The 27367-nt window shown below is 43.3% G+C and overlaps 2 protein-coding genes across 4 annotated transcripts in view; one reads left to right on the top strand and one right to left on the bottom strand.

Annotated features, from left to right (window-relative positions):
• Nucleotides 1–27367, top strand: part of SGCD (sarcoglycan delta) — a 511873-nt gene that overhangs the window by 98467 nt on the left and 386039 nt on the right. For 2 of the 3 annotated variants that reach the window (XM_039484137.1, XM_039484134.1), the window contains exon 1: nt 21266–21579. The exons of the other annotated variant lie outside the window; for it this stretch is intronic. The gene's annotated coding sequence lies outside the window, so the exon portion shown is untranslated. Of the gene's footprint in view, nt 1–21265; nt 21580–27367 lie in introns of those variants that run through there. 3 annotated transcript variants of the gene reach the window in all.
• On the bottom strand, nt 4155–21020 carry LOC120370200. Its single transcript, XM_039484532.1, has 5 exons — nt 20459–21020; nt 20045–20105; nt 7141–7276; nt 4318–4455; nt 4155–4210 (listed from the first exon to the last, which is right to left on the bottom strand). The coding sequence occupies exons 1-5, from the start codon at nt 20683–20685 to the stop codon at nt 4155–4157; spliced, it is 618 nt and encodes a 205-aa protein (XP_039340466.1). The 5' UTR covers nt 20686–21020.

The following is a 27367-nucleotide window of genomic DNA, read 5'->3' as shown; positions in this document are numbered from 1 at the left end:
GCTTTCGGCAGCGTGCCTGCAGGAGGTCCGCCGGTCCCGCACCTTCGGCGTACCTGCCGCCCAATTGCCGTCGAAACCGCGGGACCGGCAGACCTCTCGCAGAAACGTCGCCGAAGGCTGCCTGACTGCCGCCCTCACAGCGATCGGGAGGCTGCCCCCTGCGGCTTGCCACCCCAGGCACGCGCTTGGTGCGCTGGTGCCTGGAGCCGCCCCTGTTCCCTGTGGGGATTTTTGAAAGAGTATTGACTAATTAAGATAAATTAATGCTCTGGTTTTTGCGCTGAGAGTAGTTCAGAGAGTATAGTATAAATACTGTGGTTTTTTTTTAAAAAGCTTCAGATTTTTTTTTGTTAACGTAAAGCTGAAAACTGATTGTATCATGCCATGGAATGGAGAATGCTGTAATGAAGCTCTGAGAGGTTTCGATAGCAATTTCAGATTCCACCCTTTGTATTCCAGAGTACTTGAAAAAGAGGAAAAATGTAACTGTGAACACTGGTGCAAAACTGATTTTAGTTCCAGGAAAGGAAAAGTGACTTCGAATGGGGGAACCAAGGTACAGTATATTTCAAAAGAATGCAAAATCAGAGTTTTAAGCACTCAGCACTCACCATCAAGGTCACACTTCCCAAAATGCTCATCACTCAGCAGCTTCTGAGTGACATGTCCAGATTTTCATAAGAATTCTGTGCCCAATGTGCACCCAGTGTGCTGAGCTATCAGAAAATTTGGCCGTTTCCTTTGGTGCCTAAATGGAAGCTGAGCTCTTCTGAGTTTTGCATAGGGCCAAGTTTTGCAACCCATACTCACGTTTCCATTTGCTTGAATGGGAGTTTTGCCTGACCAATGAGATCAGTATTTATCTCCCTTGTAGGGTCAGGTTCAGAATCCATGCCAGTCCCATTTATTTCAGTCCCAGCAAATTGGTCCATAATGGTTCATGTTCAATGTCATATATAAAGGGGATGGCAGCAGAGGTCTGACACAGCACTGGAATATTCAATATTCTCTGCACTTGCACTGAAGCTATGGGAATAAATGACCACCTGATCTCAGATGTAAATTTTCAGGTTGATAAAGTGACTATGTTTCCAGTTTTAAAAAGAGAACATTTACCTTGTTCTGATTAATCGGGGTGCTGTGTTTTGCATATTCTTGAATTCTGAATTCATGGCTTGTGTGTGCAATTTAGTTGATGGTTTTATTTTCTTTCTTTTGCAGCTCAGCTTTGCTGACTGCACCCATTTACTCTTTCATGTCTGTAGGCTCTGATAAATTGAGGCACTCAGGCAGACTCTCTTTATCCAAGCGCTCTCACTGGGTTAGTAATATTGTTGAGACCTGCCTAGATTGTAAAAGGCTCAGAAAAGGGACAAATATTTCTGCTGGTAGGCAGAAACGAGAGATGTTTTGGTGGTGACCTTAAGGGGTGAGGGGGAGATGAATTGATTGGAATGCTACCGTCATGCTGCGGAAAGATTGCACTGCTGTGTGTCTCCTACTTGGACATGAGGAAGGCAGGGTGCCTTGATACTGATAGGTAAAAGCAGCATTTCAAAATCATGCAGTGTCCTATCAAATCCAGTGTTACCAACTATTGCAATTTCATTACAAGTCTCACAATACTCAATATTTTTAATAAACCTCCAGCCACTGGAGTCAGGTGGTTATGTGGGAATCTTAGATTTCACCTTTTTTTTTTTTTTAAGGTAAGTTTCTAGCCCACATGGTTGTGAGAAAAGTTTGAAGATATGAACTCGAAAGCTCAAAAAACAGTAGGCAAATAATAAAGAACCCCCAAATATATTATTTTAAAACAATCCTGCGGTTTTAAAACTATTCTCATGAGTTTTTGAGGCCTGATTCTTGATGATTTTTTTTTTTGAGAGAGAGAGCGAGCGAGCATGCGATTGGCAATACTACAGGATACATGAACGAATCCTGGAATGGGGTCTGAATGTTCAGCAAAAAGTATATCAGCCTGAGACTTCAACTGTGCGTTATTTTGTAAATTGTTTTTCCACGGTTGTCTGTCTGAAAGTAACATAATAATTGTATCTATTCTGTGCTATGTGTTTATTAATTAAACTGAATACATTATACTTACTGCTTCTGACCAAAGGCTGCCTTTGATAAGAGGTTTCTATATTTAATTAAAATCTCTGCTGATTACAATCAGCTTCTTATGTTGCATCCTTTCCTTAGCTTTTATGGTATTTTTAAACATCTAGTGTCTCCAGTAACACCATGGATTGTGTACTGGGCCTCACGGTGATATCCTAACTTGTGTGTCTCTCAGGTGGGTATTGGAGAATAAAAGAAAGTGAAAGATGAAAAAATGTGTTTAGAGATGGGGCTCTGCTACGGGCTCTCCCCGTGATCGTGGGCATGCCACTGAATGGCTCCGTGCCTCAGTTTTCCCATCTGAAAAAAAATCCAGTGTGTTTGCATGGGACTTAAGGGGGAGATTTTCAAAGGCACAGAAGTAGTTAAGCACTCAACTCCCACTGGAATGCATTGGCCCCACTGAGTACCTAACTTGCATTTGTTACTTTAGAAAATCTCCTGAGAGCAGAACTTGTCTCAATATATGGAGCACATTATCTATCTCTATCTTTTAGCTTTTATACTGACACCTTTCAGTGTAGTATGAGTATTGTCCCTAAGACTACTCTGTCCCTCTGTTTCGCTGTAGAGCTTCTGCAGAGCTTTCTGCGGGCCTCCTTTGCTTAGCTTTCTGCTACTCTTTTAAAGAAGCAGAACTGTTCTCACTGAGGCCAGGTCTACACTACAGACCTATATCGATGTTGCTCGGGGTGTGAAAAATCCATATTCCTGAGCAACTTAGTTATATTGATGTAGACAGCACTGTCGACAGGAGAGTTTCACCCGGTGACCTAGCTACCACCTCTTGGAGAGGTGGATTAATTACGCCAATGGGAGAAGCTCTCCCGTCAGTGTAGTAGAATCTTCACTAAAGTGCTCCTGCAGCGCAGCGACACCGGTGCAGCTGTACGTGGAGACAAGCTCTGAGTCCTCGCACTACATGTGCTATGTTGACATATCACCTCTGGCTCCATGGTGACTGGCACAGGCCATAGAATTTCACTCTGTATTTCTTGGATCAAGCCTATGGATCTAGCTTTGCGGCTGGTTTTGAGAAATTGCCTACAGACCTGCCGCTTCAAATCATGGTGGATAAAAGGATTTTTTTTTCTCTCTGTCACTTATATGCATGTTTTTTGTGGTCTTGCCTTTGCAATTCCATTACTAAATTGCAGGCCCTGATTAGAAGTCTGCAGACAGCAGAGCACACACTGACAGTAGCTCTTTGACAGTGGTTTGTTTTGTTAAATGAGTTATCAGGCTTGGCTTGTAGTTGTTGTGGCAAGAGCCTGTGGCTTGTAAAGAAAAAGGTCTAAGCTGAACAATAATCCTAATATTCTGCTAAAGCAATTAAAAAAAATAGTGGAGGCTATGCAACACAAACACCTTCACTTCAGAGCATTTGACCTCTTAGTTTTTCCAGGATTTCAGTCGTTCTCAGACAGGACTAATTAGCTAAGGTTTTGTGTGATTACTATGGTGCTGTGTTGATCAGCCATTCATGCAATCTGTATAGTACAAGCTACATGGAACAATGGGAGCAATGCTGAGAATCAAAGTGGGCTGATTGCTGCATTATTTTATTCTGCTTCTAATCCAATTCTTTTAATTACTTATCTCCCACTACCAATCTTCTTTGGTTTTGCCCACACACAGTCCCTTCACTGGGCACCTTTCACGTAGTCGAAGCGAGAGTGAACAATGCAGTCGGAGCCACCCCTCTCTTTTCTAGAGTTCTCCCACTGTATTTCTTTTCACTCGGTCCCCTCATCCTGTTTTTATTAAATCAGATTCTTCTCTTCTCTTCAATTTTCAGTCTCTTCTCAATGCAGAATTCAAGATTGAGATGAAATTTCAAACCCACACAATTTGGAAACAGGCACAACGAGTTTGAGGAAATATTAGGTGCTGACGATATACTCCGTGCTGAATAAGATGCAAAATACTGGCAATCTCTACCCCATGGAATTTACAGTCGAAATAAGATTGACATGGGCAAGAACGGGTGCCTACATTGTGAGCTCTCTGGCACAGAGGCCATATTCTTGTTACTTATTTGTACAGCGCCTGTCACTGTGGGACCCTAATCCTGGATTGGGCACAGCTGTAATACAACAACAATAATAATAATGGATGCAGTGGGAATCCCAGAGGAGGCAAAACATGGGTTTATTTGCTTACTTATTTTGGGCCAAATTCTGTGGCCATTACTTGAGCAAAATTCCCACTCAGCACAGCTGGAGTTTGGCTTTAAAAAGGACCATGGAATTAGATCCTTATATATTTTAATATTTTCTGTTGATTCGCTTCTTATGAGCATCACAGGAGGAATGAGTCTTGGGGAGCAGCCTGGAGGAGGAAAGAGTGAATGACTTGGACATGATTCAGTAATGCACTTAAGCACATGCCTAACTTCTAAGCACATAACTAATCCCATTAAAGTCAACGGGGATGACTTGTGTCTTTAAAGTTCTGCCTTGCAGAATTAGAGGCTACTCAGTTATATCAACATCACCCAATTAATATGATAATGTAATCTGTGATTACAGATTTTGATTTTGATACACATCACCCAATTAATGTGATACACGTGTGTGTGTGTGTGCTGTGCTGTGCTTTGCTGAAGCTCAGTCTACAAAAGAGCAGTGTTGTCAGGGTTAAAAGAACTAAGGTACAGGCTGCAACAGTGCTAAAATAAAGGAGAATTAAGGCTAATAAGAAAATGGAAAAACAATAATAAAAAAGGCTAGGTAGCAAGATCTCCAGTGTGACGGGATTTGAATTCTGGTAGAATAGCAGCGAGAGATGCCTCTCGCAACAGCTCCGTTCTGGCTGCCTTTCTTTGCCTGTCACAGTTGGCTGTTTCTCACGCTGGCATGAAGCAGTAGGCTCCCATTCTATTTGCCCCTTTTCGCCTATTTCTGAAATTGAATTAAATGTGTTCTTGTTTGTGTTGTGTAATGGTTTTTAAGTGGTTTCCCTGCCGGCTAGGCTTAAGGCTTCCCCCATTCCTGACTTTGGTTAGCAAAGCAGAAGATTGCCCAGTAAAAGCAATGTCGGACCAGGATGGGGTAAACAAATCCAGTTTATTGCATAGTAGTTTTCCAGTTCAGATCTGAGCTATCCTGGTCTGTGAAATAATTGCATTCATTCCTGTAAGCATCTACATGTAATTCTACTAATCCGTTACAGAGGCAAAGACACCTTCCACCAATCCCTCCTCTTTACCTTGCAGTCTGCACATGTAGACCATGAAAAGTCTTGCTTATACCTGAGGGGGGCACTATGGAAACTCCCCCATGCTTGAAGGTTATTTGGGCTTCTCCCGGATACCCCTGTTTTGACTTGATGATATACAGACAATAGGAATATGGAGGTTAGTGCCAGCTGAAGAGAGGCTGGGTGACTCTGGGAATGTGCTGTTGGGCCTACCTTTCCCTTCAAAGATTGGGTTACTTTGATTGATTTACTTACACATTTTATATTCAGTTAAAGAATGCAAATCTAACCAGTGAAACATTAACAGAACGTGATACAGAGGGGCAAAAGGAGATACAGCAGCATGGCAAGAAAACCTGCATTGTCAAAACGGCAATAAAACACAAAGCCAAGAGGCTTTTATACCTAAACAAATAAATAAAGTGCTGCTGTATCACAAGAGGTGAGAAAATTACGGTATCTCAAGTTTAATTTGATAGTGCAACAGTGAAGTAAAGTTTGCCTTATCTGAGATTGTTATCCCAGGATTTACTAACATAGCCATATCCATTCCCCATTGCGTCATCTTCTTTTCTTTCGGGTGCTGCCTTTTCTTAACTAACCGCCATACATTAATGCCCAGAGTCAGTTTGTTGAACTGTACCTGCTTACCCCAGGTCTGAATGGAACCCATTCTATTTAGTTATGAGGGAAAAGAACATTTGGAGAAGTTCGTTCTGGTTTTTCCTGGTAACTGTAGCCGCCATCACTTATGAAACCATCCACTTTACATCGTATGACCTGCTAGAAACCTTCTTGTCAGAGTTACCAAAGGAGAACTGGAAAAGCCTGTCTTTGTGAGCTTTGATTGACTTCTCATCTTTGTGACTAGAATTGCTCTGTTACAGAGCAGTTAAATCGTGTATGTCCAGGAGTCCCAGCATTTGAATTTCAAGACCCACCACAATCTGATGTTATGAGATTTGCCCTTTTCCTTCCTGCTGTTTTTAATAGATTCATAGATTCCAAGACCTGAAGGGACCATTGTGATCATCTAATCTGTCCTCCTGTAGAACACAGACCAGGGAACGTCCCAAAATAATTCCTAGAGCAGATCTTCTAGAAAAAAAAATTCAGTCTTGATTTAAAAATGGTCAGTGATGGAGAATTCCTCGGCGACCTTGGTAAGTTGTTCCTTTGGCTAATTAATTAATTAATTAACTGGGGGGAAGGATAGCTCAGTGGCTTGAGCATTGGCCTGCTAAACCCAGGGTTGTGAGTTCAATCCTTGAGGAGACCACTTAGGGATCTGGGGCAAAAATTGGTCCTGCTAGTGAAGGCAGGGGGCTGGACTCAATGACCTTTTAAGGTCCCTTCCAGTTCTAGGAGATTGGTAGTCTCCAATTATTATTTTTTTTATACTCTCACTGTTTAAAAATGTACACCTTTAATTCCAGATGGAATTTGTCTAACTTTAGCTTTCAGCCTTTGGATTGTGTTAGACCTTCCTTCCTCTGCTAGATTGAAGAGCTCATTATCAAATATTTGTTCCCCATGAAGGTACTTATAGACTGTATCCAAGTCACCCCTTAACCTTCCCTTTGTTAATCTAAATAGACTGAGCTCCTTGAGACTATCACCGTAAAGCAGGTTTTCTAATATTGTAATAATTCTCGTGGCTCTTCTCTGAACCCTCCCCAATTTATCACCATAATTCTTGAATTGTGGGCACCAGAACTGGACACAGGATTCCAGCAGTGGTTACATCCGTGCCAAAGGAAAGATTTTTTACAATGGTAAACAAACCCTTTATTTCCCGGAAATACTGTGACCTACCTGATCTAGAAGGAAAAACGTGTCTGTGTAGACTGCCTTGTTCAGTAATCTGGTCTGATTTAATTGGAATTAGATCAATACAAAATGCAGTTTTGGCTTTGTTTTCTGCTGGTATTTTGTAATGAAGTTGTGTGGTCTGGAAAATAGAATGTTTGTTTACATATTATACTAATAGGTGTCTAATTTTGTTTTGCTTTTTGCAGTTTTGTACATACTAAAATATTTAATCACTCCTATTAAGCATTAAAAATATAACAAAAGCATTTTAAAAAAACCTCTCTCCTCCTACTTGAGGTTCCCCTGTTTATGCATCCCAAAATTGCATTAGCCCTCTTGGCCACAGTGTTGAACTGGGAGCTCATGTTCCATTGATTATCCACCATGACTCTCAGATCTTTTTCAGAGTCACTATTTCTCAGGATAAAATTCACCATTGTGCTCAGATTGGTCTGTGAGGGCGTGTCCATGGGACAACAGCCTGAATGATTGCATGAGGGAAGTGCTACTAGATAGGATACCCCTCTCTCCTCCTGCCCCTCCTCGCCTTGCCTGAAATGTTGAGTTTTAATCTATTTCAGGCCTTTGAAAAGGTCAGCCAGGTCTGCCAGCCAGAGCAGCCTGCGTATAATTCCACATAATTTTATTTGTGTCTGAATCAAATATCTAATCTTGGGTGGTGGCGAGAGAGTAAAAATAATAGAAAGTTCTTTAAAAATGGCAGGATATAGTCCCATTGCAAATATTCCTGCAGTCCAATGCATTCAGGCAGCCCATTTGCCCTGTAGAAATCAGTGGGATTCTGTATAGTCGCACAGATCCGATTGCAGGATTGGAACCTAAAGAAGCTGCTTTTAATGCCTTCAAACTAATGCCTTCAGTTGCTCCCCATCTAGGAAGGCTCCACAGATTAGATTACAATAACAATGTGAGTCAGAGAGTTAGACCCAAATAGAAATACTGTTGCTAGCATTCTATCAGGAATCCAGAGATATTTCTAAATGCTTAATAGGAGATGAGAGAGATGATCACAAATACGAGTTCTGTCTTAACTTTAAGTCTTCACAAAATCTTTCCAAGATGTATGGTATTAGCATCTTTGGGCTTCCCATATCTACTAATAAACCTAAAAAGGAGGTACCTAAATTCTTTTTTTGAATTCTGTATGTAGTTAAATCTTTAAACACTCCTATTAAGCATTTGGAAATATCTCTGGATTCCTGATAGAAATACTGTTGCTAGAATTCTATTTGGTTCTAACACTCTGAGTCACGTTGTTATTGTAATCTAATCTGTGGATCTGTCCTAGATGGGGCACAATTGAAGGCATTAGTTTTTCAATCTAAAGGAAGGATTTCTTATAATGGTAAACCCATTATTTTCCCAGAAACATGGAGACCTACCTGATATAGAAAGAAGTGTCTGTCTATGTAGGCTTTCTTGTTCAATGATCAGGTCTGATTTCTTTGGAATTTGATTGATACAAAATGTAGTTTTGGCTTTGTTTTCTGCTAGTATTTCATAATGAAATTATGTGGTCTGGAAGATCAAACGTTTTATGTTTACATATTATCATATCAAAAGCGGTCTAATTTTGTTGGCTTCTCTACAGAATATATCTGATGAATGTAAAAAGCAGCTATAGCCTATTGATTTTTTTTTTATTAAAGCCCTATGTTTGTATTCACTTGCCATCTTATTAATGAGTCTCTTTTAATCTTGTGAGTTTTTCAGATTGAATCAGAAGAAATTATGTATCTGGGATTTGATTAAAAAAAGTTTCAGCTTAGTTCTTTCTTACTGTGGTAAATTCTTAAATTCTGAAATGAAAGGCTTTAGTAAATAGCCTTTTTATTTAATAGAGCCTTATTACTCAAAGTGATATGAAGGTTTCATGATGAGTTTGTATTATTTTATTCTTCATTATTGCCTTGACAGTTAGTGGAATATGCTTGTCATATTTTTCATGAATTGTTTTATTGATGACAAATTTTGAAATTACAAATAAAATAAAATTGCAAAAAGTCAGTTAAACATCCCAGCGTCCTTCTAGAAATAGTTTTCCAGTAAGGATTCAAGCTTCTTAATAGCCTTAAACTCACTTCATTTATGCTTTCACCTGTACTTACTGGATCAAATCCAGCCAGGTTGGTAATAAGTGAAAGTAGATGACCTATGATTGATGGTACATAGGAAACAAATTGGTGGACAGATGTCTGCATCCAAAACTACCACAGATATCAATAGTTAGCATTCATCTTGGGAACACTGAGAATAGACTGTCTCATTCTATAGATCAAGGATATTGATTGGTGGCCGGACAGCTTGGAGGGGTTTGTACTCATGCTGTACAGAATCTACCCAGGAAGCTTAGGTGCAAGGACATGATCCCTGTGAGCGGGACAGAGGTAGGGCAGGAGGGAACGTGGCCAGGACAGATCTGTGCCCTTTGGGCCACTGCAGGGATCTAAGTGACCACTACATTAAGGGCAGAATTTAGGGCAATCTTCAGGCTCCCACATACGGTCAGTAGGAGAGGCCACAACCTGCTTCCTATCCATCCATGTGCTGGTACCAGAGATGAGCCTGCCCTTTGTACTCAGGGAATCTTTGCAGCTGGCTCTCCCTGAACCAGTGCAGCTGGCTTGCTCTGTAGGGTGACCACCTTTGTTGTGTAGAAATAAGGGAAAAACACAAAATAAGGAACAGTGCTTTATCTTAAGGGACCCTTTAGGGAAGCATCACTTCTCTTAGTACAGCATATATTTTTCTCTCGAGTGTACATTTCTACTGCTGTCAAGCATACCATGCAATTATCATACACTTGAATGTAACGTTTTAAATGGTCAAGGAACATCCCTTAAATCAGGGTCGGGGAGGTCACCCTATTGGTCTGCGGCCTGGTGGAGAGGGGAGCAGAGCTGGGGCCCCTCCCTGAGGAGTGCACAAGACCTAGGGCTTGCAATTGTTACAAGCACTCGTAAGCTGGGGAAGCTACCTACATGTCCCTCTGTAAGTGCCAGCTACAACCCAGGGTCGCTCTGCATTTCTCTCTCGGAAACCAAAGGATAAATTCTTATTTCACATATTTTAAAGAGCCACTTTGGGCACTAAATTCCTTTTGAAGAGATGCATTTGCTTTATATGCAAGGCGGACGAGTAGATACACCTTTAGGAAAAGAAAATAGGACCATTAATTACATTTTCCTTGTCATTTAAATCTCTTTACTAACACCAGGAGCATTTATGAATAGTCACTGAGCTGCTTTAGTGGGGGTGATATTTATTTTCCCCACATAGTTACAGAGGCCGGCGCTGAAGGATCTGGTATGGCTCTAGGATGCTGAACTCTCGAAGGTGGGACTGTATATCCCATGACCAGTGATAGCTGCAGGGATTGTGCCAGTAGAAAGGTGGGCAGATTGTACCAGCAGCAATGCAAAGTAAAGGAACCACGCTATGGGAGGAAGGTCAAGGTAGAACAAAACTATTTAAAAATATGGAATACAAAGCAGATTGTCATCTTAAAAGGGAGCACTTACCACTGGACTGAAAAGCATTGAGTTAATTTAAATTTTAGTAGTCACAAACAAGATTCTAAAAGTCAGGCAAAACATCCCCACTTTCCTATAGCATGATGGTTAAACATCAGTAAGTGGTTGCTAGCTAGGTATGTGCAGTAAATAGTAATGAAGTGAGATTGCAGACTTGTAAAAAGAGCTTCCCCCTCTTGAGGACTATCTTCGAAAAAGGCATACTTGGAATGCGTGTTTATAGCGTGTAGTGTAGCTTTGTAAATACTCTCTCTCCTGACATAGATGCAGGATTTGCCATTTCCACAGAGGCCAGTCAGAAAAGTGAATGTTAAAGTTCCTTGGTGTTCTTTAAAAAAATCCACAGTGCAGAAAGTTTGTGACTCAGCTTAAAGGAAAAAAAATAGGGGCTAGGAGGGAAGAGAAAGGTGGTAGCCTTGTGGCATAGGATTTAATTGATATAGGAGAGCCATGAGCATCAGACGGGTCAGACTGTTCATGAAATTGCGATTTTATGAAGATTTTCTAAAATGAAGCAGTTCGCTGTACTGTTGAGCTTAATTTAATAAAAGATCAGTTTCCTTTCCGTTAAGCAGAAACAGTGTTTAAGTAGAAGATCCATTATATCATGATAACTGAGTTCCTCTAAAAGCTAAATAATTGATGACAGTAGCTGAAAAACAGCGAATACTTTATACAGTTTCAATGACTGTATCTGCTGAAAGCCACCAAATTGCTTTCTGCAGCAATTAATAATCACTTTAATGGCTTTGCATATTTATGCATATATAAAAATAAATAAGACCTAACGTGCAGAGTAAGGATAAAATGTTGGTTCATAAACTTTATTGCAGAACAGTAATTAAGTGTTCTAATTACAGCATTGTGAGTAGAGATAGATGGAACATGACCAAAAAAGTATGAGGTAAAAAACGTGAATGTCAAGGGCTTTATCTTACATGAATATTTCAAATAGCACCTAGCTGTTCAAAATGAGGAATACGGTTGTGTGTGATTTGTTGCAGGACTGTTTGGTGCATGGCTTGTTGTTGATGTAGACTTGTAACTTTAGCGGCAGTGTGTGGGAGCACAGGTTCAAATCCCCTGCAAGTCTTAGGAGTGGCTGGTAACATTTTCCTTAAAATCGATCAATCTATCAGAAATTATTGGGTGACATTCTCTGGCCTCTAGCCTTTAAAATCTGGGAACCAGATAGGTTTCAGGGCCAAAATCAGCTCTGTTACACTGGTGTAAATCTAAAGTAATGCCACGTAAGTCAATGGCTCAGATTTCCATCAGATGAAGATCTGGCCCATAGTGGATTTACTTTGCACTTGCAGTGATGTAACTGGGAGTTTTGGGGGGTTTCTTTTAACCTGTGTAATGATTGCTGACTCTAATCATGTTTTTTCTTATAACCATTGGGCATTACAAAATGCTCTCTCTTTGTTTTTATTTGACCTTTCCTATTTGTTAAAAATCAATAGACTTTAATGCATTTATTAAATAACAAGAATTCTTGAGGATTAACATGCGGTGGTGTCAACGGAGGGAGAGGAAAAGAGGAGACAGGAATATTCTGGCAGAGCTGAGACTGGGACACGGTGGGTACTATACTACCTTGCCAGTCACACCTTATGGCTGTGTCTGCTGATCTGGCACTCTGAGGCACTGCGGCTTTCTTTTGCTTCTCTGCTTCAGAAGAGGAAACAAGCTCATATCTACACTTATAGAGAGAACCTGCCTTTTGTAGTGCTTTCGTTGGATTCCTACTGTACTTGCCATCCGATGGATGGGAACTGATGGGACTTCGAACACAGCTGGATAGCATTTGAGCATCAAAGAAATCCAAATGCTTAGTCTGAGCCATATCAGGGGATGCCACGCAGACCTTCGCACCAGACTTCCGCATTCAGATTCCAGCAGTTACAGAGAATAAGACGTGGCTAATAACAGGAGGATGCTGGAGATTCTGAAGATGTAGCACCCTTAAAAATGGGGGCTCTCATTTAAAAGTATTGCTGTAGGAACTGGCAATTGAAATCATAAAAACAAAATTCTGCTCTTTTTTTTTAAGTGATCCTTTGAGATAAGCTTTACCCATCCCAGTCCCTGCGGAGGGAGATTGTGTTCTGTGACCCAGATGAACATTTATTAGTTAAGCAAAATTTGTTGTCCCCTCCACAATCTTCCAAACTGTCATATCAGCAAATTGTGCATCTTAAATTTCTTTCCTTCCTCCTTAGTGCCTTGTGCCATCTGTGATCAGCTGAATTTGCATGCAAATCCCCTTTCACATTTATGGTGCTTCGCTTCCTAAGTTCATTCATTATGTTATACTGACATTGGATTGATTGGTCTGGTCTAGTGCAAAACAAACACATTTACTTATCAGGGCTATCAAATCTTGTAAAGAAGTGTGCTGGCTTAGTACAGAACTTCCCTAGACACTGTAGCTTTAATTCTGTGGCTGGCATCCTTATCTAATGATTGCTTCAGGACCACAGAAAAAGTCAATCTAGTAAAAGTTCAAGGTGCACTGGCTGGATAACCTCCCAGGAATAGTGCTAATAGTCATTATCTGTCGTCACAGCATTCATAATATACAGCTAGAACTCGCCATGTTTACAAACCTTGGTTTGGGGGTAATTTTTGTTCACAGTTAGCTTGTAAATGGTCCTACTTACCTTCAGGTTGTTTGGCTCTTCCAGTGCCCATATTAACCTATGCCAATATCCTTACAGCCCGATCAGGGTATGGATGTAAACGTCTCTGTCATGCTGGAGACTTTGTATTAAAGGGCTTGTCTACTTCTGTCTCTTTGTCCTCCCCAAGGTGAGATGTCAGCTTATCTCTGAAGCATCCTCCAGTGATCATCCCCAACTGTCTCCAAGATCCAATTCCAGTTGTCTTAAACCAATTATAATGCACATCATGGACATAAAGGAATAAACAATAATGCAATAAAAGATTGGGTGATATTTACACTAGCCTGGGCTAATAAAAGCTCTGCTAAGCAGGCTAACAGCTTCAGCTGGGGGAGTACAGGGAAGAATTCCTTCAGATTCCTGAAAATTGTAAGTTGTAGAACAGAGTTTGGTTTGACCAAGAAATGTCTGTCATTTTCATCACTGAGTGTCATTTATTTAGAAGTAGTGAGTGTAAGCGGAGGTCTTTTTTCTTTTATAGCTCTCTTCACTTGTCAGCTTATGCTAAGCCAACGTCTCCTTGTTTTCAAACATACACTGACATTTACAGCCTGATTTTTTGTTTTTTTCCTTTTTGCATACCCCTGTGCAATTTGTGTGTGGAACACATCACGGCCATGCCCATGTGCAGATCTGTGCTTAGGCAGATCCCTGACTATCCCTGCTTTGCATGCACAGGTGAAGTGCACGTTCTTGGCATGCGATTGCATGTGCCCAAATCTGGTTATGGAAACTCAGGCCAATAAGCATCACAACAGTGTCTGAAACCAGTTTTAGAGCATTCTCATTAGGTTCTTCCTCCTTCCCCAGAAGATACAAATATTAGCCAATATCCTCTTTAAGGGGCCGATCCAAGCCACACTGAGCTCAGCAGGAGCTCAATTTGAACCTTGAGTGCCTGCCATTGCAAACCTACCTTTCAATGCTTAATGATTCCAAATGACAATTTAAGATGGGTCTTTTGTTAACGTATTATTGAATCATCCCTCATGGACTAACAGCCAGGAAAACGTGCATCCCTCTAACTTTTGCATCCAGATACCATTATCTGTCACACACTCATTTTACTACTTTTATTTTTATATGTGTCTGAATGGGAGAGACATACTGCCCTGCACGTTTCAAGTCAAAGGGTTTCTTATGCCCCTGATGTTGGGGAATGGGCTTTTGGGAAGGTTGTAGATTAGAAAAAAATGATAAACTCTGCTACAACATATTAAAGCTAGAATTCATATGTGTACTGCTTTCTTTTCTGCATATGACAGCACTAACACAATGCTCTCTTGACCTGCATTTTGAATCGTCACATATTAGAAATGATTTGTAAAGGAGCAATGTCAAACCATACTGATCATTCAGTGTTTTAATGCTAAATTACTTACGATTTTCAGCTGCATATAGGAACAATACTTGGAGTAGTTTAAAAATAAAGATATGCCATTGAAAAACAAACTTTTATATTTCATATGCTAAGCAGCATTTAAAAGGAAATTAACAGCATTTTTACCTTTTGAGTACACAATCAGTTGTCTAAACTACAATAAGAGAGGAGATATAGTCATAAGAAGCTGGATTAAGTGATTATTTTCTCTTTAAACAGCAAAATGTTGTATGCCAAAACGTGTGAATGTCCCCCTTTTGGGGGATACATGACTTTCTTTTTATCACCAAGTTGTTTAGTTGTCTTTGCTTGTGCTATTATGGATCATTTGTTTTTCACTATTTTTAATGTCAATTTAAAAAAAATGATAAATTTTAAAATATGGTTAGGTGGTTAGAAGGAGGTCAATTTATAGCTTAGCTAAATGAAAACTAAAAAAGGCTGGTTAAGAGTCTATACATATTCGAAGGGAGTAAACATCCAGGAGGAAGAGAAACTTAAGCACAATAAATAGGGGTGTAATTGGTGTGTTGGGATTTAGAAGTCATCCACATATAGCTTGGGCACTGATTTAACTAAATGAGCTTCTAGACCTGTTTTAATCATTGCAGTCTTGGTAGTGTAGACACTCTTAAATCAGTTTGAATGTTCATGAACACACTTGCACTGATTTAACTAAGGCCTGGTCTACACTTCGGGGGTGGGGGGAATGATCTAAGATATGCAACTTCAGCTACGAGAATAGCATAGCTGAAGTCGACATATCTTAGATCGACTTACCTCCCATCCTCACGGCGCGGGATCAATGGCCGCCGCTCCCCCGTCGACTCCGCTACCGCCTCCCGCCCTGGTGGAGTTCGGGAGTCAACGGGGAGTGCATTTGGGGATCAATTTATCGCATCTAGACAAGACACGATAAATCGACCCCCGATAGATTGATTGCTACCCGCCGATCCAGCGGGTAGCGTGGATGTACCCTAAATCAGTTGAAAATAACACCTTTAGTTAAACCAGTGCAGCTTTGTGTGTGGATCATGTAAATGAGAGGGGAATTTTAGGCTGAATATGAGGAAAACCTTCCTGTTATTGGCATCTATTAGGTTGTGAGATAATCTTCAAAGGGTAGTATGAAGATGTCATTGCTTGAGACACCCTAAGAGGAAAAAATACCAGGGAAACTGTAATAGGGAATATTCCAGGGTAATGTGGCTTCAGTTTGTGCTGACACTGTGTTCCTCCTGTGCTCTCAATCTGGCAAGGAGTCAGTCTAGATAAGAGACATTTTTGGCACCCCATTCTCCCCTGTCCTGCAGCTCCGCCCCCTAGTTGTTGTTTTGCCTCACTGTTGCTCCTTTCCTTGTTCCTGCTCACCTTGGTTGGTTGCTGGCATCAGGGAACAGAAACAGAAGCAGCTGGGCAGGAGAGGACATAGTAGCATTGTCCTTTCTGATCTGTCAGGATGTTTCCCTCAAGCTGAAGAGGTCCTATGGCATTTGCTGGATGTCTGCAGAATTCTGAAGGCTTTTATCTTCTTTGCTCTCCACCTTTCTAGAAATACCCTTTTCTTATTCATCCTCTTTAAGGGTCTCTTTAAAGGGGAGAAACCTCCTGTCATGTCCTATCTTAACTCTTGCATCCAGGTGATTCGGTTTGTTCATTCTTGCAGTATCCTGCCCCCATTCCCGCATTGTAATTTTTTGACCATGTTTGGCATCACATGTGACCTTCTTGGGGAAGTTACAGCGTTTTCTCTCCTCTGAGGCAGACTGGATGTTAATAGGCTAAGTGGCTAAAAAACCCTCTGACCGGGGTAGGCAACCTATGGCACGCATGCCAAAGGCAGCACGCGAGTGGATTTTCAGTGACACTCACACCGCCCGGTCCTGGCCACTGCTCCGGGGGGCTCTGCATTTTAATTTAATTTTAAATGAAGCTTCTTCAACATTTTAAAAACCTTATTTACTTTACATACAACTATAGTTTAGTTATCTATTATAGACTTATAGAAAGAGACCTTCTAAAAACGTTAAAATGTATGACTGGCGCGCGAAACCTTAAATTAGAGTGACTAAATGAAGACTCGGCACAGCACTTCTGAAAGGTTCCCGACCCCGGTCTATGATATTTTTACCTGTACAAGAGCTCTGAATAAGAAGTTTTGTCCAGCTGTGACTTTATTCCACCCACCGCTGTTTTTTGTTGCTCATATTCGTCTCGGTTTCCTTTCTTGGTATCTAGGTTACCTTCCTTCAGCATCAAGTGATGGCGAAAGGGGATTGATTCCTTATCATGGTGATTTGCAGGACTCTCTGTGTGTGTAGCTGCAAATACATAAGGGTACAGCCCCTCTCTCTAGAGAGAAGCGACTGCTTTGTCTTAGTAGGAGTCCTGTGAGGTCTAGACTGACCAGTTTTGATGAATGAGCTGGCTAGTGGGGCTGAGAGTTTTGTTCTGGTTCTAAATAACTAGATCTTCTTGATGCAAGCTGCTAAGTAATGCCGGGGAAATACTCTTGCGTTTCCAACCTAACCTGAATATTTTACCCTTTGTGTAAGCCTCAGACTTGTGTAAATCACTAGTGTTATCACTAACATCACAAAATAATTCTTGAGAACGTTACTCTTCCGTTGCCTGTTTTCTCTGTACAAGCGTATGTCCCCAGCAAGGTAAAGCTCGGATAATATAAGAAATGCAACTACAAGCTAGGCAGCTGCAGACTGAAAGGCTGAACTGCTCCAGGCTGTGCCATTAAACATCCAGTCAAGTTCAAGAGGCCGCATACTCCTGATATGTGAGATTATTCAGTGTGCATGATGATTTACCTGTCATGGTTTTTCCCATCAATAGAAGTTGCATTTTGAACCACATCTTTGACTTGATATGGTGGGAGATTTTCCTATATGGATTTGTTGCTTGCTGTTAATTGAGCCAGTAGGCATCGGAGATCACCAGGTTAATTTCACTGAATTATCATTGCTTGTATTCCCAGAGGGAAACCAAGAGCTGTAGAGCTGTATGAGTGAGCAACTCATGATGCTGTAAATTGCACACTGCTTGCCTGTAGTGTGCACCCATGGCACATTGCAGTAGCGCTTGTGCTACGGAAATCTGAGTGAAAATTCAGCGAACGGATCTCAGCACTTTAAAAACATGTGTTAGAATTTAGGCTGACCTGACTGATGGATATTTGACATGTCTTAAATAAAGATGGTATTGAACCAAAATTTCTACATGCGAACATACCTCAGTTTTGAGTTTATTTGAATCTAGGTTTGAGCTTTGTGGTTGGGCTCGTCACTACTTAAAACATAGTTTGATTTAAAAAAAAAACACACCACAAACCAAACACAAGGCAATGTGCTTTTAGGCGCTAGTTGGTCTATCCAGCCATTTATCCTGGGTAAGGAAACAGAGATTAAAATAATAGTCTTTATAGAACAGGCTTTCAAAAGTCAGCAGTGATTGCATTTGAAGTCCATACTTCACAGATAAAGGGACTGCCAATTTGGACCAACAATAATGAAAACAGAATCCTTTGGGACTTTGGGAGTCAAGCAGTACTGCTGTTGGCTCCTGTTAGCTTGTTTGAAGTGAGAGCCTATACTGTACACATAGGATTGTTCCTTTTGAACAGCCGAGTGCTAGAGGACAATTAAATTTTAAAAAGATATTTTTCTTGTTTTGATTTTTTCCCCCCATCAGCAAATATTTAGTGATAAAGCCCTTGAGCCCATTCGTATCATTGTTGTATCTCTCAGATGGTGGGGTGGGGTTGGGGAGGTGTTGAGATACGTGACCAGAGCTAAGCCTCTGGCAGTGGCGGATGTAGAGTTAGTGGGGCCCTCCCTGAGGACCCAGCCAAGAAAAAGAAGATTCTCTCTTATCTTCCCCCCCAGTTTTTCATTCTTTTTTTTCTTCATCCTCTTCCTATATTATAAGTAATGGGAAGTAAATGAAAATAAAGTGAGATACCTTGATTGGGGCAGGATGGAGGTGCGGGGGTTGAGCTCTGGGGGCGGGCTCTGGACTGGGGCAGGGGATTGGGGTGCAGGAGGGGTGAGGGGTGCCGGCTCTGGGAGGAAGTTTGGGTGTGGACTCTGGGCTGGGGGAGTGTGTTGGGGTGCGGGAGGGGTCAGTGAGGTGGTGCTTATCTCAGGCATTGCGGCTCCCAGAGCAACCCCCCAACCCCTCGGCAGCAGCTCCTAGGTGGGAGGGGGCAGGGGAGTCTCCGCATACCACTGCCCGCAGGTGCCACCCCTGCAGCTCCCATTGGCTTCGGTTCCCAGCCAATGGGAGCTGCAGAGTCAGTGCTTGGGGCGGGGGGCAGCGCACAGAGACACCCTCCCCCCCAGGGGCTGCAGGGACATGCCAGACACTTCCGGGAGCGGCGCAGTGCGGAGGAAAGGAGGCAGAGTGGGCATCACCTTAGCCCTGCTGCTGTCACATCTCTGCACGCCCCTTGCGGGGAGGGGGCAGCGGGTCTCCGTGTGCTGCCCGGGGCGGGGGCAGCGGGTGGAGCTGCCTCCCCCCTGCCAGGGGCGCACAAAGATGTGCCAGCAGCCGGCTGCTTCCAGGAGCGGTGTGGGGCCACTGACCACAGCATGCAGGCAGCCTGCCTGCCTGAGCCCTGCTGTGCTGCCTGCCGGGACTCAGGGGCAGGTTGTCAGAGGAGATTTGTCCTGCATTTTGGGGGCCCCATTGTTTGGTTTGTTTCATGGTAAATCCACTCCTGGCCAGTGGTGCTTTGAGTAGTCCATATGTTCTCTGGCCAGCATATAAAATGGTGTTGGAGTGAACTATATTGCTTAATTCACGGGCAAAAGCTAAACTCAAATATTATGCAAGTGGGAGCTACTGTGGGTTGTTTCCTTACAGAAACCAAATAAAACAAATGGAATCGCGTTTATAAATCCATGAAAATTTGGCCTTTACCATGAAAAAGCAGGTGAGGTCTTAGCTGCAGTGTAGCACCAAAATCTCTGCTGTCAGATGTTGACTTCCTATAATTAAGAACAGATCAGGATGTCATCCTGATTTATCCCCTCCCCCATTCCTGACGTGATGTGGGATTATGTGGGATCCATATGGTTCACGTAGCAGCTTGCTGAAATGTACACAATCATTTAGTGCATATTCAAAAGGAAATTAATCTAGGCTGCACCTTTGGCTGGTCTCCACATGTCATCATTTTGGCAGCTTGCAGTGTTAGTACCAATTACTGTAACAAGGTAATTGAAAATGGCTTGAAAGCAGCTACGGTAAAACAACACGGATTGCTGTGGTACCTTTATCTTTGTAGGTGAAGCAGCTGTTCCCGAGGATTCAGTGTTCTCCCTCTTTCTGATGCTGTAATCAGAATAAAAATGTAGAAGGGATATAGGCCCCAATCCTGTACAGCAATTGCTATCTTCCCGTGTAGCCTTTTATTTTATGTAAAGTGAATTTAGTAACGTTGTCTTACACCACCGTGGGTTCGGCTCTGGTGCCTACAGTTTGAAGCTCAACAGAGTGAAATTTACCTCTGCTACTTGCTTCGGATTTAGAGTCTCTAGGAGCACATAAAGACCAAGGATAGTGACCATACAGACATTTACAAGTACAAGGTCTCATCTGTTTTATAAGTTTTATTAAAGTTATGATTACCCAAGCCTATAGAAATTCTGTACAGACCTATATACATATAGTCATAACTCACTCACATCCTTAACGATATTCTTAGGGTCTGATGGCTGCCTTGCCAATTGATCATCAGTAAAGGAAGGGTTCCTGCTGGAGTTTTCCCATAGGGGAACTCAGGTTTCCCAATCTGGGAGCCTTCTTTTATCTTGTAATTCTGACTGCTCCTACTGTCTGCGTCTGTGCATGAAGGTGCCCCCGCTTTTTCCTTATTTGTATGGTGTCCCCCAAGAATATTGGGGTCCCCCATTTTTCATAGGTTGCTTATAGCTCCTTTTTATCCTCATTAGGATTTACGCATTGCTTACTGCACCCTGCAGGTTGGCCATGTGTTAGAACAATGTGACTCCTGGGTATTTTGCAGTTAAAATTATTCTTACGGTTAATTTTTCTCAATACCACACACAGGCACATCTTTTCCCATAATCTTGTGGCATAGGGTCATTCTTTGGTCACTGACTTATGTCAAGCATTTCTTAAGCCTATGACTGAGTATGGCTAAGCTGACTCTTACAAGCCTTGCATTTCAGCACTACTTACTTAGATACATACTTATCCCTTCTGACTGCTAATCAATCTTATACTTCTATAATCCTACAATTTCAGTCTATTTAGCATACAATGATTACATATAACATGACACATTTGTTAATTATGACATCACAAAATAAATGAATAATTAAATGAACCAGTTGGCTACACATTCTAACTAAACCCAACCCCCAGAGCCCTTTATCACACTGTTCTACACGATACTGGTTTGCATCTGCCTATGGCTGAAATGCTGCAGGAGTTTAACAAAGCAGAGCCACAGTATGCAGCAGAAGCCATCTGCAGCAGGCCCGCCAATGGGGGCCCTCAGCCGCTGGTGACGGCAGTACAGCAGGGCTAAGGCAGGCTTCCTGCCCGCCCTCGTTCTGCACTGCTCTTGCAAGCGACGGGCGTGGCCCCTGGGGAGGGGGATTCTCCGCGCACTGCCCCTGCCCTGAGCGCCAACTCTTCAGCTCCCATTGGCCGGGGACTGCGGTCAGTGGGAACCGCTAGGGCAGTGCCTGCGGGCAGTGGCGCACGGAGACCTCCTGGGCCCCCCACCTAGAAGCCGCTACCAGAGGGGTGTGCCAGTCGCTTTCGGGAGCTGCCCCAGGTAAGCGCTGCACCCCCCCATCCCCTCCTGCACCCCAACCTCAGCCTAGAGTCCGTACCCCACACCCAAACTCCCTCCCAGAGCCCGACCCCATACCCCTTCCTAGAGCCTGCACCCCGCGTCCCCTCCTACACCCCAACCCCCTGCCCCAGCCTGGTGAAAGTGAGTGAGGATGGGGGAGAGCGAGCGACGGAGGGAGGGGGAATGGAGTGAGTAGGGGGTGTGGCCTCGGAGAAGGGGCAGGAGAGGGGTGTGGTCTCAGGGAAGGGGTGGCGCAAGGGACTCTGGGTTTGCACGATTAGACAGTTGGCAACCCTACCGGGCAGGCATGTGGAAGCCCTGGCCACGCCGGAAGAGCTCGCTGGGCACGAGCCAGCGCAGGTGCAGCACCACCCAAATGTCAGGCGGATGGTGTCCACGTCTTGAGCGTCTGTGGAGGCCCATTGACTATTCTGCCCTGGGGCCGGGAACTGCTGTCATTGGGCCTGATCTGCAGTATGAGTTACCAGAGGAGAATGTAGGGAGACAGACTAGACCTACATAGGCTGGAATTTCACCTGGACTGACCCTGGCATTAACACCCCACTTGTGAAAAAGGTGATGGGTTCTTTAACAGCCAGAAGTGGACAGGGAAGAGAGCTCCCTATTAAATCACTAGTACCACTGCATGCAGTACATATGTGATCCTATAGGACTCCTACACTGAAATCGCTTGCCCAGAACAACCACCCTGCTTGGCTTGTGAAATCTGGGACAGGATCCCAGCATACTGTCAGTTCTGAGTTTTCTTTCAATTGCAGGTGAAGGTCACTTGAATATGTAAGTGCTATTGCTTGTTTCAGGCCAAGGACATAAGTTTCATTTTCAGTGTTTGAAATTGGAGGGGGTGGAACGTAGGGCCAGACTGTCAGCTAGGATAAATCAGCAGAGCGTCTTTGACTTCATGCCAATTTACACCACCGGAGAAAATGGTCCACGAAGGTCTGGTCACTTACTAAACTGATGGTGTCAAGTATCAGAGGGGGAGCCGTGTTAGTCTGGATCTGTAAAAGCAGCAGAGAGTCCTGTGGCACCTTATAGACTAACAGACTTATTGGAGCATGAGCTTTCATGGGATGCATCCGACGAAGTGGGTATTCACCCACGAAAACTCATGCTCCAATACGTCTGTTAGTCTATAAGGTGCCACAGGACTCTTTGCTGCTTAAACTGATGGTAGCATCATCCCTTTTTTTTTTTTTGTGGTCTTAAATTGTGACATCAATATAGACTGTTTAATTAAAAAGAAATCTGTGTCCGCTTTGGCCTGTTATGGGCTTGTGTAGAACTTAACAAAAATTGCACCCTTGTGAGTGGAGCCATTTAAATTCATTAACCTGTTGGTGCTGGGTAACTTGGAAATCAAACAGAGCTTCCAGAGTACATAGGTGAAAACTGATCGTTCAAGATTCTTCTAGGGAATTTTAAATGTATGATGGGTGTGTTACAGGCTTTGGCCAGTAAAGTACTGTTAGTTTAGGATTAGATTTCTTTCACTGCCGAACTCATACCTGCTGTCAAGATGCTCCAGTGTGTTGTTTGGCTCTGAGTAGCAGAGACATAAGGAACATCTGATCCTAAATCATGAACCATTGGATACCTACCAGGGAAAAATCTCCTCAGTAATCTACCATCATGGATGGGAAGAAATCTCATTTCCAGAGTGATTCTTGTAGGGAAGCCAGTACTGTTTTCTTGCAAACACATATGGTAAAAATCAATTCTCACCACAAATTAAAAGATTAAATGTGTTCGAAAATAAAGATTTTAATGATGCTCTTCGTTTCTGAGACAGCTGTCGATAATGGCCACCTTGCTGAACAGGGATGTCAGAGTGAATTGTTTCCTGCCATGGTAAAGCCTGGGGGATCAGCAGGGAGCCAGAATCTATATAACCCTTGTCTTCTCGCCAGCGTTTGGCTCAGCTGGCCACGTGAGCTGTGACACATTCTGGCTATGGCTGCTCAGGAGACCTCCTTAAAAGCGAGCCCCAGTGTGGAGGGAAAAGACAATATGAGCCACTCTGTAGTTTTTCCTTGTAAACTCTTCTGGGTGTGGGTTATGTACCTCTTGGCTGATGCACTTTTTTCCTCTCACTCACCCCATCTCTGCATGATCCCTGGACCCAGAGGAGAGGCCTCTGTGGCAGCGGGGGATGGTGCTTTAAAGCTGGCTGAGCCCCCTTCCATGTGGTGGCAGCTATAGGGAAATAGCTATGTGCAGAAGGTCTCCATGTGCATATCTGTGGGGCAGAATCCCCTTCCCATTGACCATAACGGGGTGTGCAGGGGCCAGCAGGAGTGTCCCTGCACAATCCTTTCCAACTGTTTGTAATGGTGGTTTGTAACTAAAATCTTCAACATCTCAAACATAACTGGTAAGTTTAATGATTAAACATCAGTGTTTAGTCTGGGTTTCCCAGCTAGTCTATTAAAATCTGGAACTTTTACTCTGAGATACTTGGTGAGAAATGCTTCCTACTCTCTGACTTAGTTTGTGCGCCTTTGCACTAGGGTTTCCTATAGCAAGCGGAAGTAGGTGTCCTGGCTGAAGTCCATTTTCAATAGCTTCTAATTAGAACAGAGAGATTTGATCGTCAGGATGTACCTCCAGGTTCCCTGAAATAACAAGGCAACGATAGGGAGATGCAGTCAGATATCGCAGGTTTCTGTCGTCTTTGTAACTGCCACAAATCTAGTGGTACGTGAAACCCTGCATTTGAATAAAGACATTTTTGCTTAATTTCTGGTTTTCATGCTGAAAAATAGCTGTCAGGTTTCAGGTATAATAATGGATCGATTTTAGTGTTTTCTAGTGGTATGAAAATGTTCAGAATAGCTGAATGACATTTTAGGCAACTTCCCTGTGGGACCTGGAGCCACTTAGATATTATTTTCCATTTGACTTTTATATAACAAAGCTGGAGTGAGAGGCAGGACAGCGAAGTGTAAAGTGGCCTCTCGGGGCGTAATAATATGGTATGCATTGCAGAGAAAAGCAGGAGAGGTAAAGTGTTGAAATCATTGTAATCGGGCTATCATGTCTGAATAAGAAGAGAACTGCTCTGCTTCTGGTTTTCTGTCTGAACAGCAAAATTCTTCAAATTTAGCCCATGACTCATGGCCTGCATTCTCTTGAACTAAGCTATCTCCTATCCTGGAGGTCAGACCTCAGAAGTGACGGTTAATACTTCTGAGCAGTGCCACGAAGGAGGATGGCCCGCTCAAGGTTCAAGCTTGCTGTTAAGGTCTGCAGGGGAATAAACATGTCTGGGGCCATGTCTAGACTAGAGACCTTACTGTGCCGATGTAGCTGTGCTGCTGTAAGGTCTCCTGTATAGCCACTCTATGCCGACGGGAGAGAGCTCTCCTCTCCACATAATTAATCCACTCCCAACGAGCTGCGGTAGCTCTGTTGGCGGAAGAGCGTCTCCCGCCAACATAGCGCTGTCCATGCTGGTGCTTCTGTTGTTGTAACTTATGTCACTGGAGGTGGGGGTGTTTTTCACACCCCTAAATGACATAAGTTATATGGACAAAAGTGGTAGTGTAGACGTAGGCTGACAGTCACATTCTTGTCAACATATTCTGGCCAGGCTAGAACAACCTGTGCCTCTACTCACTTGGTTCATCCTCAGTCCCTTCCGAAGGGAAATGCAGCATTTTCCCAGATGATGGAGGGATCCAGTTCCATAATTATGTAACTAATGCATCAAGACTATTCTTAGAGGAGGCACCTCCAACAATCTAGTCCCAGTAGATGTCTACTAATGTGAAATATTCCTAGAGAGTCCTCATTTCTAGTATGGATGACATCTCAGCTAGGGGGTGCTATTCTGAAGATTGAAACTATATAAAGATGCACGCCTCCACGTTTTTGCAACAATTCAACCCAGCTCCTGCCTCGATAGGGATAGCAAAGCTGGTAAAACAGTTCTTTGCTGCCTGCCCGTGGAGTGATTAGTAGTATCCTGCTGGGCAGTTAAGAGTCTGAATGCTTGTCTTCACTTCCAAAGTGAATTAAACTAAACTGAATTAAGGCCACTTTAATTTTGAATGAGGGTGTTCACACAGGGGTTTAATACAGTTTAACTAATCCACTTCAAATTCACAGCTTTAGTTAATTCAGATTAATTTTCCGGAGTGGTCCCCTATAGGCAAACCCTTTGTTTTCCTTTAAAATTAGTTTATAAAAATGTACAAGTGTCTCAAAGGAAATCAAGAGCTGTGAGCCACTGCTCCTCTGAATTAATTGGTGGCTTCTTGCATTGAGTTCTTCAGTAGCACGAGAAGGCAATTGAAACCCCAAGACTTACTAGGTACAAACAAAAAGTGTGTGTGTCTCCATGTGTGAAATCTTATAGTAAAGTTTTCAAATTGGTGCCTTCTCAGTTGGGGAGAGCCATTCATTCTACACAGCTCTTAAAATAGCTTTTGGATAAAGTCTCTAAATATAAATCATTGGCTTGTTTTCCAAAAAGCTATTTGGAAACTTCTCTCACATCTGCCAGTCAGCACTGCTGCTTTAGTGGGTTGGCTCTGAAGTGTCTGTTCAATTAGAGCTTCTTGTGTATTCTCTAGATGAGCTTTGTGCCTTTGCCAGTAAAATGCAGATTTTGTCTGTAAAGTGTTAGATTATTAGCCCTGGACCTTTCCAGGCCTCAGACTGTTAGGCAAAGCCCTTTACTAAGTCGCTAAGCAGGCAGGAGATAATACAACTTCTTTCCTCTCTCTGAATCATCTTAAATCAGGCCCTTTTTCCGTGCGGTCCTGTAACGGGTCGGACTCGCCCCTGCGGCACCTCCTGCTGGTGACTCCGGGGAATTACCTTTGTTTCCAGCACGGAGCGCCCTCTGCAGGCTGGTGATACGCCTGTCCTCTGGCCCCGAGTCCCTCCCTGGACCCCGGTGCCCTTTTACATGGGGTGCTGCCCCCTGGCAGTAACCCCTTTCTCTCAGGGAACCCCCACCCTCTATCCCCACCTTGCCTCAGTGTATGGCTACTGCCAGTCATTGTCTAGCCCCACGTCCTGGGGCAGACTGCAGTATCAGCCTATTCATCACTGGCAAGGTTGGGTTTGGACCTGCTGCTTTGGCCTACCCCTGGGCTGCCTCTGCAACCCCCAGTACCTGTTAGTCCTCTGCTAGGCCGCAGCCTGGGGCTTTCCAGGCTGGAGCTCCCCGGCTCCTCTGCCTTTCCCCAGCCCTGCTTCATTCAGGTACCCAGTCTCTAGCTCCCTGCAGCCAGGCCCTTCTCTCTCTGAAGACAGAGAGAGACTGGCTGGCTTCTGGCTTCCCTGCCTTCTTATAAGGCCCTGTGGCTCAGTTTGGGGCGTGGCCCCAGCTGCAGCCACTTCCCCAATCAGCCCAACCTAAAGGCTGCTTTCTCCAGCCACAGCCCCTTCCCAGGGCTGTTTTTAACCCCTTCAGGGCGGGAGCAGAGGTCCACCCTGCTACAGGTCCCAAGAACGTAGATTTTATTTAATTGAGAAGATAGTAAATGTGCATTACCTCTTCTCCATCTCTCCAGTCCCCCAGCCATTTCACTCTGCTGGATCCCATTGGCCCTTCTAGGGACAGGGATAAACAGTCTAGAAGTGTTGTCCTCCCCCCACCCCGGAAATTCCTACTGCACAATGTCCCAGGGTATAATAAATCTGCTTCTCATCTCCTGGACTCAGAACAAGTGCATGCTTATACTCTTGATGTATAATGCAACACCTCCTCACTTCTTATCCTGACTTTCTGAAC

This window comes from Mauremys reevesii, linkage group 8, assembly GCF_016161935.1.
Source record: "Mauremys reevesii isolate NIE-2019 linkage group 8, ASM1616193v1, whole genome shotgun sequence".
Taxonomy (NCBI): Eukaryota; Metazoa; Chordata; order Testudines; family Geoemydidae; genus Mauremys; species Mauremys reevesii.
The sequence above is the reverse complement of the archived record's forward strand: the minus strand, read 5'-3'. Positions and strand labels throughout refer to the sequence as shown.

What these genes read in the sequence shown, in the direction of transcription:
- LOC120370200 (XM_039484532.1), bottom strand. Translation starts at nt 20,685, where the DNA reads ATGGGGGACCCCAATATTCTTGGGGGACACCATACAAATAAGGAAAAA. An exon ending in CGTTTTTCCTTCTAGATCAG is followed by an intron (nt 4,456 to 7,140) that starts GTAGGTCACAGT and finishes TTCCTCCTCCAG; the next exon opens with GCTGCTCCCCAAGACTCATT. An exon ending in TGAGTGGGAATTTTGCTCAA is followed by an intron (nt 4,211 to 4,317) that starts GTAATGGCCACA and finishes GTTGTATTACAG; the next exon opens with CTGTGCCCAATCCAGGATTA.